The sequence below is a fragment of the Pterocles gutturalis genome, unplaced genomic scaffold (genome assembly GCF_000699245.1).
Source record: "Pterocles gutturalis isolate BGI_N339 unplaced genomic scaffold, ASM69924v1 scaffold19874, whole genome shotgun sequence".
Taxonomy (NCBI): Eukaryota; Metazoa; Chordata; class Aves; order Pterocliformes; family Pteroclidae; genus Pterocles; species Pterocles gutturalis.
Window position 1 is genome coordinate 3,534 of NW_010131101.1, and position 21,993 is coordinate 25,526.

Consider the following 21,993-nt stretch of genomic DNA (forward strand, 5'->3'; position numbering starts at 1 on the left):
TTAAGCATTTTCCTCCTGCGGCAGTTACTAGCTGTCAAAATTGAAGATAATATTACTACAATATTGACCTGCACAGAGAGTGAATACAAGTGATTCTTTAAGGTTACTTTAGAAGATTGAGACATTTTTTAAGCATTCCACTCCAAGGCATGGGGGGACTTCAGCAAGGTCAGTCACAAGAGATGATGAAGTCCATGACTGAAGCAGGACAGAAGTGCTGTGGATTAATTACCTTATTAAAGCAGGATATGGCAAATCAATAAAAACTGTTGCAAGTATGACTGTTAAGACTATTAATTTCACTAAAACCTGTAACAAGTACATTCATGACCAAACACAGGGATTTCTGGGAGACTCAGGGCTGGATATAGACAGCTGTTACACACAGAGAAGTAGGAAGGCTGAATAGTGCCAAGTATTATGAACTTTAAGACATTAGGGGAAATATAACTGAATTTGTGATACAGCACATTAAAGTAAGCACTGTTCATCTTAAAAAGTTGAATATTCCAGACCTTACTGATGACTTTACCAGCTAAAAATCCCATCAAGCTGAACTTGCATCTACAAAGACTGAAACAAAACAAAACAACCCTTTTTACAGTGCATAAGTTTTACAAACAGTGGATTTGGCAAAATGAAGAATGAACCATCAACGCTACTGAAAAGAGGGTAAAGCGGCAATGAGTTAATTCAGCAACACTATACACCTCTTAGCTAGTCCTTTCAGCAGATATATTCCCAGTTAATTCAAAGCTTGGTAGCCAGCACACTTTTAGACTTGTGATGAGAAGTGCTAAAAAGCTGACTTTAAAATAAAGCTGCCTCTTGCTATAGGACTGTTAAAGAAAGAGACTGTTGTACTTGACTGGGAAATCACAGCAGCTAACCTGATTTAACCAAAAACATTAACTTCATACAGAGTAAAAGAACTGAATACATTGTGAAACTTAGGGACAGTACAGGCCCCTTACAATTTTCTTCCTCCAAAAATGTATTTTACTGAAAAGGCTATCTGCAACATTCCTCTTTTGTTAGCACTCCATGGTTCAAAGGCAAAAAGATTCAAAAAGCATACACAGAGTAACACTGATCTGACTTCAGACAGGCCTGTGTGATCTCATGCTTAATAGTTAGCCTGTCCTATACATCAAGTCCCCAACATCTGGGTAACAGAAGAAACCATTTCCTATCTCTCAGTAAAATGGTGAGATGAGGTTTTAAAAATAGGCAGGTATTCAAACTCTGCAGCTATAAATATCAAACACCTAGAGAAACATAAAACTGAAGCCAAAATTGTCTTCAAGGAGATGAGTTTTCCAAAGGCACCTCAAGCAAACCAGTCCCTCAGAGGTATTTTCACATATACTTTTTTTCTTCCTCTATTATTCAAGAAAGTTCACCTTTCTGGATGATGCTTACCTTCAAATTCCCCTTCCTGAATGTGAAGTGCATATCACACAATAAACATGGCCATTTCACTTATTCAAGCATAAAATATTTAAAATCAGTTGAAATACAGGACAAAAAGGATCACAATTACCTTAGCATGCTTTAATTCCAGTTCTGCTAGTTCCACCAGATTTTTTCTGAATGCTGCAACTCTTCTTGTCTTAAAGTCTATCAGTTCTATAGAAAATAAATAAGACTCATTAACAGTATTATTGCTAGTGCCCCCTCAACTGTTAACAGACTTGCCTTCAGGATGGAAGAGGTTAAGAGTGAGAGAAGGCAACAGGAAAAAACTCAAGTTTAATCTCAGCACATTCTAGGCTCAAGAGATAACTGCTACACTGCTGGATGAAAGCAAACCATCACTGCAGTTCCTTCCCTCTAGCTAACCTTCTGTGGACACAAAACTCTTTTGAAAAAAAAGACTGCAATGTGGATGCTTTTAAACATTTAATTCTCTTATTCCCTGTACACTGTTCTTTCAAGGCTGATATGTGAAATTCTTTAGGGAAAATACTAGACTAAAACTAGCATGAAGAACAGGGGAAGCAAGTATGCTTTATGCATATACCTTTGTGGCTAATAGGATCACTCATTCTCCACTGTCTCACTTATAGGAATCAGTTGCCAGATTTACAGGGTCAAACTACTCTTAAATGATAAAAACAGAAGAGTATCGTGTTTAAACTTGAACAAATCTGCCCCAAATAATGAGTCAGATGACTACTAATTCACAACAATCTTAGCCTAAAAAAAAGACTAAGTTTCCAGGAAAAAGGCAAAATGTAAATAAGGTGACTTTTCTCTAGAGCTACTGTAACTCTGGAACTTCAATGAAATCTCATTTCATGATCCTCCCCTTTTCTAATGTAGTATCATCTCTGCAACATACTGCTGCCTTCACAGAAGAATGCATAAAACAAAGAGGGGAATTTCAATAATACTTTAAAAGATTAGGTTTGCATTCACTGCTAGCAATTATCATTTTGTAGCCTATCTTATTTGTAAAAAAGAACTGGTTAACAAATAATTTGCACCTAGACTTTGCTCTGCCTAATGGAGCTATGAGGAGCCAAAGGAAAATACCATTTGAACTTTCTAAAATAAGTAAATACTGACTAAAAGATTATAGTTCTGCTTCGGAAACAGAACAAAAACCTATTCTTATTAATACTATCCTAAAATCTGATAATTTTCAACTAGAAATGTAGGATCAAAAACCACCCAAATACCTTGTTTTGCCGATTCAGATATTTTCTCAAATTTCTGACAGCATATTTGCTGAGTAGTTTCAGCTTGCAGCACATCTTTATTTTTTGCTCTCGCTTTATCCAATGCCTTATTAGCATTTTCATAATCCACTAGTGACCTAGATCTTCTATATAGGAGATCCTATTAAAAAAGTATAAATCATGTATAGAGTTACAAGAATCTACTCAAGGATTTTAGTATATACGAAGTAAAAAAAAAAATCAGATTCATTTTAGTCTTTCTTGCTGTATTTCACTTCTTACTCAACTATTTGCGTTCCCTTTACTTCATCCTGCAAGACACAGAAATGTCCATCCTGGATCAGACATGCAATTTAAAATTGTTTGGTCTGCATCTTGTCTGACAGAGGCTAGCACCAGATGGCTTAGATGATACTCCAAAAAGCCCAAGAAGGGGCAATTATGGGAAATTTCACAGCTTCTTCAATTAAAAACAAACTATATTTAGATTATGGTTTTTAAATTCACACAGGGCCCAAAAACAGCAGTAGCATTTTTTGTGCAAGAGTTATTGCTGGGATCTTCTAACTACAAATATTTTTTCTCAAATGCTTCCACCTTCTGTCATGTTACTTAATCATCTTACACCAAGCAACACAAAGAATAGCATTTTCTGTAGGTATAGAATATCAAACTTGGCCCATATGTTTTTGTATCAGCACCTGGAAGACCATCTGGAGTATCCATTTTTAATATTAACAAAAAAGTAGAATTGCTTGCAGTCTACAAGCAGCAAACACATTGCAAACATGTGGAACAATTCACAAACAGCTCTTACACTGTTTTTAATTCTACTGCATGATCTGGCCTCGATAAGTGGATCACACAGTTCCAAATACCTAGCCACACAGTCAGCAACTGGTTTGTTACTCCTTATATACAACTGAGATCCAGGTTTTATAGTTGAGTGAGAAATTGCAAGCTAGAGGTAGCAGCATTTTAACCTATCTACTGTGTTATTTCTCAAGATGATCCCTTGTCTCTCTCTCTTTTTTTTTTTTAAAGAAACACTATTACACTGAACAAAAAAACATAAATTCACCTTAGCAGCTTGAGATTCCCTTAGGTAATATTTCAGAAGATCAGAAAGTTTAAGATCTTCATCGGCAGATACCCGAGCCTCTATTTTCTGGAAAAACAGTAAATAAAAGCATCAATTTAAAAACATACAGACTTTAGGTATTCACTTTTATGATGTAAATACAACATAAAAGATACAATAGCACATGACAGATCGTCCTCTTCAAAAACTAAGGTCATGCATTTGTGTCAGAATACTTAGACGCATCATGAGAAGCAATATTATGATTTTATATTAAAATGTAAGCAATAACCTACTGTGTGAGTAGTAATTGACAACTAGCTTTCTATTCTAAACAATTCTTTCTTCCCAATTTCAATTGGGAATCATATACTAGAAAAACAGCAGAGAAACAAAACGTTATCTAGTATAAAGAGTTGCACAAGAAATTTTGTGTTGTTTTTGAGATCAAAGGAAAACAAATTTTTAAGGCACCTTTCCAGAATAGTTGTGCAACTGCATGTATTAAATGGTCTAAAATCCCTATAAAATTATTTGCTTGCATTTAAAAATTGACATTTCTGTGAATTTAGAAACAGAGCCTGCAAGTCAATTTTTTAAATCTTAATTAAAAAAAAAAATCTAAAACTCAACGCCTTAGGTCAAAGCACCTAAAAAATTTCATTTTCTTTAAAGTACTTATTTATGCAGATACAACTGTGTCTGTTTCAAAAATACACACATTTTTCATTCAAAAGTTTTCCTGACACACACAGCATGCATCTTCTGCTTTACCAAGACAAACAAATACGGCAAAAGAGACAAGATATTTGAAAATCTGGTTAGAAGCATCGGCAATAGTACTTCTGAGTCAAATAATTGCAGAAACAGATCTTGGCACCAGAAAAAAACCAAAAAAGCAGCATGACCACCATTTTTTGGATTAAGGATTACATTTCTTATTTCTGTAGCAAGTTCTGTCATACCGAGTGACAAGTATGGAGAACCTCTGAGCATTTGAGAGGAACAGCAGCTTTACTAGTGCATTACACAGAAGACAGGAAGACTGCCTAGAAATGTTTTGTAGACTGAAGACTCCTAAGGATCAATCATTTTACAGACCAGATGACTTAAATCTTATGCTTTTCCACTCCCTACCACACATTGCTTAAATGCTTCATATAAGAACATCCATAAAACATCTACTTATTAATGTCTAATTGACACAAGATGTTCTGCTGCTTCCAGATGTACACGAAGAATATGTCTAAGAACGTTTCACTGTACATACCCTTGTTTTGTCAAATAATTCTGATACCTTCAGAAAAAACCTGCACAAAGAAAACAGCTTACATTACAATATTAATTTGAACAGCCTAATTACTTTCTAGAACTCAAAATATAATCTGTGTCTGGCCATAAAAGCTGTAAAGGTACTGTTTAGAATGGTAATTTGTAGAATGCGGAGAATATAATTTTAGCACTTCAAACATCTGGGAGTTGTACAACTTAGGATAAGGTAAGGGACAAAAAGCATAATGGATTGATATTTTTTACTAAAGAATAATTGCACAGATCCTCAGGGATTCTTTATGCTTCTGTGAATTAAACCCCAAACATCACCACTCTGATTAATGGTCCCATGCTACTACCAAGCGCCCTTCACTCACATTTGTATGCACTTTTCTTCACACAGTAAACATGATACATGACCTACTTAGAATTCAGGGAGATGGAGCAACAATGTGGCACATCTTCATCACAGGAGACAATACAAGGGTTCAGTGGAACAGCAGACTGAATTACAGTCAATTCATACTATTTTGACAGAAGACAGATAGGATTCCTGACTGACCCTAACAGACTACATCAAATCTCAGTGCAATAATCAAAGTAATTGATATGTAAACTATCACTGCATTTGGAAGTATATCACTGTAATTCAGGTAAATTAACAAAAATAAGTTAACTTTGATACTAATCCCCTAGCTGTCATCACACTAATAAGTGTACATGTTCACAACTATCAACATCTTTAAGCTAGTTAACTTTTACTTTCAGATACACCAAACTTTCTATTCAGGCAAATCACTGAAAGATTAAAGGACAAACACCTGTACATAGAGACCCTCTTCTATTTTCCAAGTTTTAGGGATCTCTGTAAATTCCTTTATTTTCCTGAAGGCAGTAAAACTGCCAGAACAGCAAAGCTATTTTTCAAGATGTTGGTACAGGGAACACCCACAAAAATCAGTATACTCAGACTGAGACCTGTTCTTGCTGCACATGTCAAAGCACTTAAAACAAAAGAAAACCTAGTGAAAGAGTTGGGGGGGTTTTCTTATTCTATGAGGACTTTGCCATCTCATCTGTGTAATTTCCTACCAAAGTGCAGAAAACAGAATTTTTTTCCAGACAAATATTAAAGCAAAAACATTAAAGCAGCCTGTTACAGAAATTAAATACTAGGGAAGAAAATCTCTCAATGGGATATAACTGTAATAAATTCTGGTTTTCTCATAACAAGAGAGCTACTGATCTCAGCAGGCCACCATTAAGACTGCTACTTAGCATATTCCCCCCTAAGTTATTAACAATATCTTACTTGCATATGTCTGTGGAGTCCTGCGTTCCTAATGCATATAATGAAGAACCAATTCTATTATAGTCATCCGCAACATCTAGAAAAACAAACAAGCACTTGTTTTACTATTTCATTCCACTTCTTTCTGAAAAATTTGAAGTTCCTCTCCTTCTTCAAGAGGGGACATTTTTCTAAAAGGAACATGCTTTAACATAAAAGCAGAAATAAAATTTCAATCATGTCACTTATTATGAAGGATAACTTCATACAACAAACATAGTGCTCTCACCAAATCATTAAGTCTGTAATATCTATGGATACATAACAAAACTAGCACCTGCTGGGTAAATTTATTGTGCAACTTTGTTAGGTTTTATTTTGGTGGAAGATGTACAAACTCACTGGCTAAGGTCTGTATTTAAATCTGAATCTAAACTCTAAAGCTGTTGAAAAAAATCACAGTCTAACAATATGAAAGAGTAAGTCTGTGCACTTCAGAATAGTAAACTGAATACAAAATCTGAACTACCAAAATACAGTGCTATATGCACACCATCTTTTCCAGTGCAGGCCTAATTTTCAGGAAACCCTCACCTCATCGGCAAGTGGTCACTGGTTGAAGTAGCATTAGCGTTAAAGCATTTCAAACAATTAAATTAGAAGCAGGGCTTGTAAAGAAAGCTGCATAATTTGACTAGTGAGGTATTGCTAGATAAGTAACCACAAAAATCAAGTCTTTGCACAGATGGCTTTTTTAGAGAGTTTTTAGTATAAACTCAATAGATGATGAAAATGCTAACAGACCCAAGCAATGAACAAGAAAATATATTCGTTTGTTATTTTCAAAGTTGATATGCCTTTAAGCAGAATTACCTTTTTTTAAATAACACAACCTTGTTTCAACAGATTGAGTGGGTCACCTTCCACTCAATTCATTACTACATACATGCCAAGGGAATCAGTGCAGTTGGTTACAGTGAAGAAAGATATTAGGGAAGCCATTAACTTCCCCTTCTATTCCTTCCATTTAACCACAAGAACAGATTTTCTGCTGGAAATAGAAAGTCGGTATCTTTGCAAGTCCTGCAGTTCTCTGTTGACCATAAATTACCCATAAACTACAGACTGCCAATTTCCAGAACAGGCTTCCCAGGTCATTGCTTTACCACTCTAGCCAGAATTTCAAAAGGTGCTATTTGTCCCAATTCGCAATTTGATAAAAGTTGTCAATAAATACCCTACATGATCTGAGTCTGAAAACCAGTGAAGCTTTGTCATGAGTTTGATCAATCCTTTCCCATCAGATCCTCTACAATCCTATGTCTAACCATTTTCCTGGTTCTACAAAACATGAAAGGCTGTCTCAATATCTAAAGTCTGGCACTTAACTACCATGAATAAAGTTCAGTTTTCATTTTAAGAAAGCAAACGAAACACCAGAAACCACTTCAGGTGGGAACTGAATGAAGACACAGGGTCCCTTAGTACTTCATTAAGCCATAACTCATTCTCCCCATCTCCTAGCATAGATACTAAAGCTACAAAAGACTCAGTCTTCAATGGGAAGAGAAGCATCTGAAGAGCTCAGTAAATTCTTGGTTTAATGTCTCATTCAATATCCACTTTAGAGTCCTTAACCAATGGAGATGCATAAGAGGTTTGTGGCCCGGTTTTGTGTGAACTGTATTACTGTAGATAGCAAAGACGGGATCTGTGAATCATTCAAACTTCAAAGTAGATAAAATCTAGTAGTTCAATTTTGATGTATCTAGGCACAAAAACTTAAAACAAGGGCAATAAAGGTCAACTTTTTTCTGTGCTTCTCAAAACACAGTACTCTTAAACCAAACACAGTACTCTTAAACCAAAGACTTTCCATTTTCTCATATAAATGCACTCCACTTGAGAAGACTATCTAGAGCTTCCAGAAACCACATTAGCTAGCACTCAGCTCAATAAGAGAAATCAGTAGCTAAGTGGAAAGTCTCATCTCAGTAAGAAAACGGGGTTCTTAAAAACAAGCTACTGAATGCACACATTCCAGTCTGCATTCTAAAAGACTGAAAAAGGAAGCGTGACTTCCCCATCTAAAACTAATGGCCCAAATAGGAGTTTGCCACTCAGCAAGGTAATGCAATGCCTAGCGTGCCAAGAAATTGCAATCTGATGAATGCAAGCTCATTCCATCAAGAGCAACTTCATTAGGAGTAAAAATCACATATACTGTTATACTACCCACCTTTACACTTTAAAAAACTAAGAATCAGACTTCAAAAAAGTATTATTACATAAAGTGTGCTTCTCTTCAAAGGGACAGCATAAAGAATCAAGCTATCTTTCAGTGTCACATCAGGCTGTTCTTATTCCATCTAGTCTATTACAACAAAAGCACAGAAATCTTTGAAACACAGATTAAACTTCTATAGACTATTCGGAGACTACACTTGGGATAAATCAATTCACTTTTTGCATGCAAAAAGAAAACTAAAAAACTTCACACAAACCACTTCTGTACAGTTCAGCTAGTATTGTTTCCACTCCAGAAAAATAACTCACTTTTATGTGATCTCGTCATTTTATCAGATTTGGTAGAGGCATCTTTGACTCGGTTGTGATATTCTACAAGGAATGTTCTTTCATGTTCAAAGAAATCATCCACATCCTACAAAAAACAAGAACAATTTAAAAAAAAAAGGATTTCACTCACTTTGTACAGAGCAATTGCACAGCAATTGCATATATTGCTGTTGTTGTGACATAAAATGCAATCTATTTTTATTGTCTAACACACCAAACTCATTTATCTTATCATGATCTGACATTTTATTAAGGATTTATTAAGAATTAAGAATTTGCAACAAATTCTTCTGAAGTGAAGGAAGTAATTTCACTACTAACTACCATTTTGGTGACAGAAAAAATAGAATAAATGTCAAGTACTTAATAAAAGGACATCTACCTAGAAAAAGGGGAGGGGAGAATAAAGAAACCCAGCTGCACAGATGCTGTGGTCACAGCAGAGATGATATGAACTGGATCAGGAATGCTGACCTTGATGACAGATTTCTTTAAGGTTGGTAAATGTAGGTAAATTTTAACACTTTTTGTATTATAATTTGAGATACTCGGGTTATTCTATTTTTCAAACCCTTCTAAAATAACACAGATGCTCAATACCATGGAACTGCCTACAACATGGGCTTTGAACAATGTGCTTATGAAAACTGACGGTTACTTGGACTTTGTATTTTTCTCTAAGTCATAATTAATCCATGGTTATATCGACTTCCCAGCAGTTTCAAAACTCAAAATTTTACAACTAGGAACTTCAGGTCCTCTAATTTGCTTGCAAATGGAAAGTTACCACTAGAAAGAAAGGAGATCAAAATAATCTTCTACAGACTTCATGCTTGTTATAAAACCAATCTTTCAACATTAGGAAAAGTCAAAATGGAATTGAATTTTCATTAAAATTCTTCCTTTATTTTGCTCGATTACATTCTTGCATCTACTCGGAAAAACAGTATCACCTCTACTGCTGCTCTTAGCTTTGAAACAGCCGAAGGATGTTACAAGGCTGGTAAAACTCACACTGCTTTAGCAACTTCTGAGCTGCAGCAGTTGTCAAAGCCTATGCACCTTCCTACCACATAAAATGACAGGCCAGAACAAAAATCAGATTATCAGTTATCCATGGATTAAAAAATGCTTAATTTCATAAAGCAGGGGAAAGGCTACTGAAAGCCTTCTTTCACAGAAGCAATCAGCTAGCTCTCAGTTATCTCGCATCCAGGGCCACAGGTTCATTCCCATGTGCTGCCTCTAATTCTTAAGTCAGACATCGCTACAAAAATCCTTTTTTTGTAGCTATGTAAAATTCTGCTTCATTAAAAAAGGGGACAACAATGTTAATAGATTTTAAATCTTGATATGTTAAGCAGTAATCACCTTTACTCCTGACACAATGACACCATCTGCTGATTTAACCATATTTTTAAAGAAGTCTTCAAGTTTCTCTTTCTTATTTTTCCCACGAACACTCAACTGAAAAACAAATTAATGTACCAAGTCAGTTCATTTTCTAGAGACAATAAAAGCTTTAAAAAAAAAAATAGAGCTACACACCACAGCTTGCTACTCCTAAACCATTTTTCCTGATCTCTGCTTAGTCTTATACTCTGCATTAATGGGGACAGGGCACCATGCACCCAGAATGACAGAGTACCTCATTTACTAGACTGTTCTTTATCACCTAAAATACTATTTCAGGAAAAAAACAAAAATCAGTAACATTCTAGCACCTACAGATAATGCCAAATGTACAAGGTGTACATTTCAGTCGTCAATGACACAGTACTTACCATGCACAGCATAGCTGTTGAGTTAACATAATATAACCAGGCTTTGCGCTTTTAAGTGTAGAACGGCAGATCTTTGACTTTCAGGAAATACAGAGGCATTTACCCCTCACTGCACTAAGGATAATGTTGGTTTCAGCCTCCTCACATTCTCCCTGTCCACCTACATTTGCCCAGCTTAGGTTTCTGAACCAGGAAGCACTTCTACATCAAGCAACAAGAGGATCCTCTGTAACTTATTTTGAAGTTAAGCATGTACTCAGTTGAGCTCAGTTACTGAATTTGGAATGATTTCTTCAACATTCAATGTTGATTTCTGCAATTTTAAAAAGCAACTAAACTGTCTGCAGAATATGAGCAACCACTAACTCCAACACCAAAGAGTGTTGAATCCACAAAGTCCTCTCCATTAACTCAAAATTAGATAGCAACTCAGTATGCAACATGGGAATAGCCACACTAGTCCAATAGCTAGACAAAAACTAAGCAAATTTTCACCTACATTATTAACAAAAAGGTTTTACTGATCAGAACACTTCATTAGAAATCCCCTCTTAGTTTTGTTAGCAACAGAATTCAAACCATGGTTCCAAATCCTAAAAATTAGTGTTCTGTCTTTGTTGCATCATCGTTCCGTGCAAAAAAAAAAAAATCAGTCAAAAAGTAAACAAGTATAACGTCATGTGAAATTCAACACCAAAAGATAATCTTTATAATCCAAAACATACTGGATTCCCATTAATATTTTTGATGCTGAGGCTAGAGCACATAGCGTGTTTGGTTCCCCAGGTGGCAACAAAATGAACTCCTACAGATTACATGAATTTCTAACTTTTACAATACAAATATGTCTGGTATGAAGGAACTGACGCAATTTGCTCCAGGAGGTAAAGCCCTCTTAATCAATTTTCCATCCTACCACAAAAGCACATATTGATTTCTCTTGCCAGCAATTCAGTTTTCAATACTCACATCCTGATTATATTCCAAGAATACATGGAAATTTAAATCCTTTCTCAAAATAGGATGCGCTGCCACACGACACAAAAACACTTCATGCATTGCAACTGTCTTCTTGAATATTGCCAAATATTCACTGAAAACAAGAAACAAGACAGACATAAGAATTTCACATGAAGCAGTTAAATCTGAGATAAGCCTAGCGAGCAGCTTTAAGAAATCCTCAGTAAGGATACAAAATTATAAGCTGATATAGTAGAGGTTATCACTCCAATATTTGATATATACATAAATAAAGAGTACAATGTTAATACTAGGGGGAAATTTGAAACCCTAACATATCACAGAAAGATTTTTTAATGAAGACTCAACAAATACATTCTAATTTTTAAGGTTAGCTAACACAGACTGGTTTGCTGAAAGTGTAAGCTCATTTAATTGTCGTTTCCCCAACTCCCCAATAATCAAGAAATTGAGATACAGACTACTGTCACTAGGCACTATGTAGCTGATGTGCATATTCCTTCCTCCCCACCTCCATCCCCTTGCCTATTTGCACCCTCCTTACTTATTTACATGTTCATGTAGTTTTGTTAGCTCGCTAGATAGCAGCCTTATTCCATGTTAAAGCACCTAGTCTTTTTGTCTGAAGCTTGCATAGATGTCTTGCTTCATAGTGGTTCTAAAAAGTGAAATTAAGTGCTGCATTTGGTAGGTACAACCAAAAAAAATACATTTAACCATGACGATCGCATAGCTGCCCAGTTCAGCCAACTCAACTTCAAAGCGATTACTCATTTGTGATTTAATTAAGGGGAAGACATTGTTACCAATACAAGTTTGCTATAATTCATTTTGCTTTGCAAATTCAATTAATAAGATGTAAGTTGTCTAGAAGTGAGGAAGGGGCTCCTTTCCCCATTCTGAGGCCAAATGGTGAAATGATAATCAACATTTTTGCTTCCACTATGTGCAAGGAGGTTAAGATTTACATACCAGCAAACCAGCAGGGTCAGTGTTGGGAGATGTTTGATCTCAGTGACAGTAGTAGTCATTCAGTGAAGACAAAAAAGGAGGATGCAGAGGATGGAGGTGGCAGTAGAAGAAACCCAAAGTTTTCTGTGTTATCCAACCCCTAACCAGACCACAAGAGAATCATGATCAGGGCCGCTGGAAAACCACAGATTCTTTAAAAACTATAGTGTTTTGATAATTTCCAGTTTTCTGCATATAAAGTGTATATCTACTCTGCTACAAATTATGTTGTACACAACACTAATACAGAGCTTTTCAAGACATTTGCTCACAGCAGCTGGAGTTCGGAGAGAAAGCAGCAGTTCTAAGAGTTCTATGTACTTTTCTTGCCAATTCAGAGCTCTTGATCGAAGCAGTCTAGAAGCAGCGTAAATATACACTTGAAAACTGAAACCAATGACAGGAAAAAGATCAAAGAAGTGAATGCATGATAAGGGAAGTGGATGAAGCAAGGAGAAACTTCACCATGTAACTCAAGTTGGAACAAAAAGCCTTAGAGTAGATATTTCAATACACATTAAATTCGCAGGAAGGGAGAATGCTATTTTCAAGAAGTATATTCTCCTTGTGCAAAAAAAAAAAAAAAAGCAGTGTCAAAAAAAATAAGTATTTTCTAGTAATCTCCATTTTTGTTGGAACAGAAGGTTGGCATCTTTGTTTACAGTACCAACCACATGCAAAAATCCCTAGTTCAATCACTGCACATAAACCTTGAAGTTTCATTATGCCTATAAAATGTGGAACACCAGAACCAAAAAAGAGGGAGGTTACCTCCTCCTTTTGCAGGTGTTCTGTAAAGAAAAGGATCTAACTAGTTTTTTCCTCATAAAAGAATTCTCCAGAACAAGCTGATTTTTTTTCCTGTTTGAGAAGCTCTTCCATGAAAATATTGCTACAATTTTCCTAATGGCTCTGATCATGATCACTAAGATAACCCTCATTATGTAGCAACTGGATTCTCAAGCTTATATCTCACAGAGAACCATTACAGTGAAATCAGAAATGTGGGACAGCAAACAGCATTAAAAGTCAAGGGATTAGAAAAAAAAATAGTAATCAAGTCTACATACGCCTCCAGTTCTTGTTTCATCTTGGTGAATTCTTCTTTAGTCATTGATCCTTCCCCTTCTCCAAGTTTCTGCAATTTCTCCCTTGAGGCATCAAAGTCAGGCCTGGGTGGTGCTGGTGGAATCTGGAAAAGAATCAAGTTTTTTTTAATTGCTCATCTTCTCAGTCAAATAACATCCATTCAGTACAGGAAGTGTAGATTGCCTCCAGCTTTTTAATATATGGCTCTCTCTTTCATCATTCATTACAGCATTTATGGATAAATTCTCTCATGAATGAGTTAGACATGCTGCATTACTATACCAATTTTGGCCAAGTGTCCTTGAAGACTACTAAGGAATTAACTAATGGCTTCAGTAATTTAATTACAACAGAAACCAAATAATACCTAGCTTTCACAATACAATGAATTAAAACTTGAAATAATTATTGTATAATCAGTTTTGTTTTAGCTTATTTGGTAAGGATTGTTTCTTGGTTTTAAAAAAAAAAAAAATAATTCCACAATTGTTTTCACACCATCCGTTTATAATTCCCCAAAACTTTAAACCAAAACAAAAAAATCATTCCATATTGTTTGCAGGCACTAGTTCTTTCTTGAAGCACTGCTGACATTAAAGATACATCTGTCAAAATAACAAAGCACACAGTAAAAAAGTCTCTAGGTTAATCTTGCAATATAGTATATTAACGTTGAAAGAGAAAACATCACAGTCTAATCCTGAATTTCTATTCATACAGGGACATGCAACAAATCTAAGTTATGCTTAAATTTGAGTTGACTGGTATTTGCCCATTACATTAATGCTTTACAAAAAAGAAAAATCCAGCATCTACGCAGTCAACCGTCTGAAACTAGTTATTATCACACTGATGATCTAGTCACTTCAAATAGCTTTTCTGACCTAAAAAAAGACTAGCTCAAGAATGGTATGACACATCACAGATTATATTCATAATAATGTACCCCCTAGTCAATTTGAAATATGTCTACCTTCTGAATCAGTAAACATCTCCACAAAAATAAAACTAATACCTAGCTTTTATACCAAGATGACAAATATTCCTATTTGTAATCAAAGTATGAACAGCAGCACTCATTTTTAATAGGCAGTATCATACGGTAACTATTTCAGGACCTCTGTTCCCTGGAAGCCTGAAATAAACTTCAAAACACAAGTCATGTATTAAGGTTCTCTATAGTTCTAGATGCTATTTGCACTGTTTTTTTTCCCCTCCAGCTAACTTATGGTAAAATTATTCTGATCTTCATAATGAAAACTGGAAAAGTCTAATTACTAAAGCTCAGTTACTTCGCTCTGACATTCCAGCCAAAATAAAGACAACATGAAACTTGTAACTAAGTTAAACATTAGCTTGCAAAAACAATACCACCAACTTATACAGTCCACTTGTCTCACACACTTTTAACACAGTGGACTGAAAATACACTTGGATACAGATTAAACTACTCACTCCTTAGGAGTGAAAGGCAAGAAACTATGACAACTACAGTAACTTTCCTCCAAGCTTGCTTCAACCATTCATTTTGTGTAATTGCACAGAATGAAGTACTAGAGCATCTGATGTGATTTTAGAAGAAATTAAAAATCTGCCATTGCCACTGTGCTTAAAAGCAGTCACAAGTACTTTTGATACAGTCCACAGAAAACAGTGCACATAAACCATAAGAGCTGTCATACTTACAATATAGCCAGCATAGTCCTCATTTTCAACAAAAGAATCATGAAGCCAAATAAACTCTTCATGTTGCCGGACAACAGAAAATTCATTTTGTTTGAAATTTGGTAAGGAACTCTAGAAGAGGAAAAGAAGAACAATGAAAAAAAATAAAAGCCAAAACCACACACCAACAAACCCCCAAACCCCACAATGTTTTTTATTACTATACGAAAAACGCCTTGAAGAAAGAAACAAAAAAAATCCCTGTAAAAATAAACCAATCATCCAAGTAAGGATTTGACCAAAAAAAAAAAAAGTGTGTACAGCAACAATTACACCCATCTTAATTAGTGCAATCAACTGGAAGGGGTTGCCCAAAGAGCTTGTGGAGTCTCCACCCTTGGAGATACTCAAAACCCAAACAGATAAGTCCTGAGCAATATGCTTTGGTTCACCCTGATTTAACAGTGTGAGTGAGGGAGGGGATGGGACCAAATGATCTCCAAAAATTTTATTCAACCTCAACTACTCTGTGATTCTGTAATCAATAAGCATTCAAATCTAAAAAAAATGAAGAAAAGCCATAAACAAGCAGTAACTAAAAATGATTCTTTAATGTAATTCCATTACGAAATATATTTTTAGAATCTGAAACCATGGCTGATCTAATAAAACACTATACTGAAGAATACTGAGGTATATTAAAGATTCTACCTGCAAACAGGCCAATTAATAAGCATGGGAATAACATCACAGCATATCAGTACAAAAAACTGAACACTTTTTTTTCTGAGTAGTTTTTTAACCTCTTAACTTTATAGCCATCTTTTTCTTAAGCACTGCAGCTACAGTCTCTTAAACATGAGATAATGCTACTTTCTCATTATCTTTGGATTGTGTTAAACTTTTTTCAAGAAACAGTTTAAGCAAACTTTCTTTTCAATGTATAACTAAGAAAAATGTTCAGAATACAAACCCAGGCTTTTACCTTTGTATGTACAGTGAATTTCACTTTGTCCCTCTCACTGAGTGCATCTGAGATATCCACTTGCAGAGCAGCATCAGTCTGGAGATCTACATTTATTGCTCTAAGCTAAACAAAGAAAAATCTATTTAGCTTAAATTTAAAAAAAAAAAAAGTTATTTATATTTCCTTTCTTCTTCCCTTAAGAAGAACCCTGATCCTGCAATGCTGAACATCCTCAAAAGACTGAGGATAGACTACAAAAAAACTCAACATTAAAAGATTTCCTGTGGAAAAATAAAGTCTGGTAGTACTCCTTATGGCACACACAACCATACAAATAATTTCCTTTATCGTACTCCTTCTTAGTGCACTATTTTCATTTCTGTGTATTGTTAACTTGCTAGTAATTGAGATGGTCAAGACAAAGTGCATTTACAAACAGTGGCAAGTTTGGTGGGTTTTCCTCTTCATTTCCCCCACTCCTTGAATCAACAACCTGCCATAAGTAAATGTACTTGTAACAGTAATTATAAAGGTACTAACACTTGGAAAGGTACTTAAGGAGAAAAGTGGTCCTATATTTCAAAGGAGCAAGAGCTATTAAAGATCTGGCTTACTCACATTGTGTTACACTATTCTTTTGTTTAAGATTTCCCATGATATACTAAAAAACTTTAAAAAAGAAATCCTGAACTTCACAGAACTAACTCACCTTGGAAGTATTTTTTCGGAAAAAAAAAAAAATAATAATAAAAAACCCACCACCCAAAAACCACAAACAAAACAAACCCAAGATTTCAATCTCTTCAAAGTCACCATGAGAAACGACAAAACTGCAAGGAATATGCATTTTTTTTCCACAAGGCATGAAACCTGAGCTCTTTCACAGAATAATTCCAAAGTTACATCAAAAAGAAAATGAGACAGAGATAAAATATAGAAAATTTGGAAGATTATGTGCAATGTTTGGCAGTAACTGGACCAAAGGCTTCAACAGTACTTAGTGAAACTACTTCATTTAGACCCCAACTGGCAATTCAAGTCCCCTCACACTTGCACCCTTGTTGTTCTAGAGCAATTTGTCCCAAGACAATTTCATAATCACGATCAACAGACATTCAGAATATTTTTACAACTACAAAGGCTAACTCTGAAATCTTCTCCAATCACATTGTCAAAAAATATTTCAACATCATGCTCACGAACTTTACTTTTTACTGAGACATGGTGTTTTCTCTGATGATGCATTTTTTTTCTAGAAATAGCACATTCTACAGTATAAAAATGCTTTGCCATACAAAGACAGACTTTTTCCTGCAAAATTTTTCAGGACTGCAATCTGAAGTCCGTACTTCAGTACAAAAATGCTTTAAGTATCAGCAACACATAGTGCAAAGGTTACACATGACCAGATACTGAAGGTAATGCTGCAAGGCACTGGAACAGCACTAGGAGAGAAGCATCAAGGGCCAGGGTTTTTTTTCCAACAGTTCTCTTCATTTTTATCTTAAATCACAATGCTCAGCTCCCACTCCAGTTTTCTTGTCAACCTCTGCATACGGACAATTCTGCTGCTTGTGTAGCAGCAACCAGACTAATTTATCTTAGAATGAGTGTATTAAAGTAAACCAAAATTATATAGTCTAGCATATTCTGCTAGGCTAGCAAAATACAACAGTTCAATAACATTGACACTAATAGTAATATCTTCTTCTTACAGCAACGTTGGAAATCATTAAAACCACCACACAGTAACATACTCACACACAATTCAGGCATCGCTTTTTGTTTTGTTTTCCCAAGGTTTAGGGGGCCACTGCCTCACACAATGGCATATTATCATGCAACGATCCATTGCAGATCACTTCTGAGGCAGAATCTCCTAGCTCCTACTGAGTTTCCAATGTGCTTAACATCTAATTTAGGAAAGAAAAATATAATCTGACATACCAATGTCTGCCTTATGTCATGACACCACATTTTTCACCTTGTAAGAAAGTTTTTAGCGGTTGCACTGTCTGGGGTACTATTTGTTTTTCTCCAGTCCCCCAGAGTACATTAAACGAACAGAGTGTCTCAGCTAATAATCTGGATTATCCAAAATGGTATTTCTGCAGTCTTTCACGGGTCACAAAAATTTATAGTAAATTTTTTTATCCTTTTTTAAAATACAATACAAAATTCTAAGATTCAGCATAACAGCTGTTTAAGTTTGTCACTAGTGTGTATGCAGTCTCTAGTGCAGTGCAGTGCACCCTGGTCATATGCACTATACAAAACTTCAGAAACAAAATGCTTATCTGTGCTGAGAAAGTTAAGAACTACCTAAATATGACAACTTCACCCATGACATACAACTATAAAGGACTATTTGTTTGATTTATACCAAGTTAGGTTTGTAACAGTTTTGAAGAGTTTAATCACATGTTAAATTATGCTGTGTAACCTGACTGCCAACAGAGAAGGTTTTCATCTGCAATGGTAATGAAGCATTTATGAAAGGTGTCAAAGACAATCAGAAAGTTGAAGGACTTTAAATGTATTCATGTGACACAATGGTTCATGTTGCATTACCGGCAATTAAATTCACAAACAACATCATCACACAACTTAAGCAATCTCTTCATCACTACTTCCAAAAGAAAACCGCCATCGATGGATGGTTTTGTAGACATGAAGGGAGTAGAAAATGAAAAAATAAAATGCTACGAAAGAAAAGTCTGTTTTGAATAAAAACTGAAATGAAAGTACCTCAAATATTGGAAAAAATGGAGGCAGGATACAGTCCCTTTGTATCGTGTCCCCTCTCTCCCCAGTCTAACACATACAACAGCACCATCATTTTATGTTTAGATACATGCTCTACACCCATGCTGAACAACTTGCAAAACAAAGGATAACTTAATTTAGCTGCTTTACAGCTTCCTATCCTATACCAAGCAAGTCTTTTATGCAAAGAGTCTAGAAAATACCAGAAGCCAAAACCAGGGGTAAGCAATGTTACAGTACTAAAAGAGAACACAATGCAAGGAGAGGATTTACCACCTAACATCTTCCTTAAGGATCAATTATACTTCAAATGATAATGGAAGGAAGCTGGTAGAGACAAGGGAAAACAACCAAACCTTACATTCCTAGGTAATGTCATCTGTTAACCACAGTAACTGCTATACACCAAGATCTTTCCAAAATGTTAAAGAAAAAGGACCCTTTCTTCATCGGGTTCTTTACAGGCAGATAAATACACAGAGCAAGGGAAAGAAACAATACTTTTACAACAAAAGATTACAAAGTATCATCATAGCATTAAGTTTCAAGCAGAACTGTTCTAAGGGATAGCTCATTTTCCCTAAATGAGCAGACAAGAGCATTAGCCAAGTCAGCTAAAATTTATACAGATATAAAATACAGAAGACAGTACTAGCAGAGCAATGCGACACCACCTTTCAAAGCATGCATTGTTTACATTAGGGAGATCACCAAAAACCCCAACAGGAACTGAGTTATTCCAAGTGAACTCAAAATTATCTTCCTAAATGAGATTTGGAAAAGCAATTCCCACAAGTTAATTTTATGTAGACCATTTATAATGAATTCCTTCTACAGACCACCCACTGCTACTTCCTCAAAGATGATTCTCAGTGCTCTGTTTTAAAATTTTCCAGAAAAGGCTCCATATGGTAAAACACAATTGTTTGAGAATTACTGTTCTATGTGGCATCAGCATAATTCCAGCCCTCTTTTCATCACATCATCCCTACATTAAACTTAACACAACTGTAGCTTACCAACATGATTCTGAAGAGCTAGAAGTACAGTTGTCATAGCAATATCTGAATTCTACAGAGGAAACAGAACTGATTTTCAAAACTAAAAGCTCAGTAACTATAACCAGAAAGTTGTCATCCATGCTTTCAAATAAAGACTTGACCTACTCAGTTTTTTAATCGCAAACCAAGGAAGGTGACACAGGGAAACACTTCATGAAAAGCTGTTTATTTTTACTACTGCTACCAAGAAAAAAAAAAAGTTATGGTTTTGAAGATTAAAGCACAGGAAATCCATTCATGAAGGGACTGCCAGTATTGCTTTTGATTAGATTTTCTGTAACACAATCAAAATCACGCAGATAACAACCTGTGTTTTAACTCCAGAGACTAACACAGCAGTGAAAAAAATTGAAAACCCAGAGTGACTGAAAATAAGAAACCCAAAAAAATCAGGGAAAGGAGAAGGACACTGTTGTGGTTTAATTCCTCAGTGCTGGATAAAGACGGGGGAGGGGACAAAAAAAAAAAAAAAAAAAAACTGCACTTGGCCAACTGAGATGATGTAAGTTGTCCAACAGCACAAACAGGCCTGCTAAGAGATTTCTTAAGGCTTTCAAATTACCTTGTGAACTCTGACTCCCTGTAGCCTTACAAGGAAAGCTAATAACCAAACAAACAAACAAGTTTCACACAGGATCAGATCTGCATTGTTGTGTTCTACCCGCACCTTCAGATAAAGACAACTTAACTGTACACTTCAATGCCTGTTCCTAAGTACCAGGGACAACCTATGTACAATACAACTCCATAATTAACATGTTCTTCAGTCCTTGTTCTGAAGGCACTGAAAGGACAACAATTTCCACCTTCTCTCTTTTTTACCCAGTATTCTTATTAAAGCAGCTGTATAATTAAAGGTAAAAGCTCTACTGTGTCCAGAATTGGCCTAATACAATACTAGAACTCATTTTTTAATTTCTGGTCATAAACTGGAACATAAAATGCACTGAATTCCTACCACATGCACACAGTCAAAAATTGCTTAGTACTTAACATTATATTTTGACACTTGAGTATTGCATGCATGATAACAGGGTATGCCAACACAGTTTTTCAGATTTTGTATTTTTAGTAATATACTAGATGTAGCCACTTTAATAACCAGCTACAGCCAAGGCAACCTAACCAACCCAAATCTGCTCTCCTACCTTGCTCAGAGTCAGTCTTTCTCAAGATACTAACTGATAAGGGTAATCAGTCTAAATATACTAGACTAGCTGATCTGTTGCTTAAGTGAGGCAGGCAAGTTAAAGAGAGATGGATGCAGCTGTTAGAAGAAAAATGAAGACCAGAAACAGCAAGGCACAAAAAAAGGTTTTCTAAGTAAGAAACATAATCATGGCATCCTGTCCCAACAACAGAACTTCTTTTCAATAAAGAGTTTACTATGCAACATACACCTGCAATGGAAACGTCCCATTGTTGTCTATGGGAGAACCTCTGGGGCCTATAGAGAGAACAGTGGGCAGGACTATTGTACCTAGGCCCGGGCTCACGGCTAAAGATGGAACCTGGTGCTCTCCACAAGGCTGGTCAACCTGGTCAGGACCGCAGCACAATCTGGGTGTGTGCAGGGGGAGGGGGGCACGTATCAGCGCAGGGAAGGACACAGAAAGAGAACATGAATCTGTAGAAGAAGCACAACCTCTTCTCAAGCTATTGCAACAAAACCATGAAAGAACTGCCCTTACAAAACTTGCGTGACAGAACAATGAAAAATTCACGGCAAAACACACGCACCCAGAGACCAATTTCAGCCAGAGG

At 35.8% G+C, this 21,993-nt stretch overlaps 1 protein-coding gene across 1 annotated transcript; it reads right to left on the reverse strand.

Annotated features, from left to right (window-relative positions):
* Positions 1–1,520: 1,520 nt before the first annotated feature.
* SNX6 (sorting nexin 6) lies at positions 1,521–16,519 on the reverse strand (the record flags this gene model as incomplete). The annotated part of the gene is made up of 11 exons (XM_010080485.1): positions 16,421–16,519; positions 15,457–15,567; positions 13,752–13,873; positions 11,659–11,782; positions 10,277–10,372; positions 8,885–8,990; positions 6,350–6,425; positions 5,036–5,075; positions 3,766–3,852; positions 2,685–2,844; positions 1,521–1,629 (listed from the first exon to the last, which is right to left on the reverse strand). Coding segments are annotated over exons 3-11 (842 nt in total), but the record flags the coding sequence as incomplete, so codon positions are not given.
* Between the last annotated feature and the right edge of the window lie 5,474 nt (positions 16,520–21,993).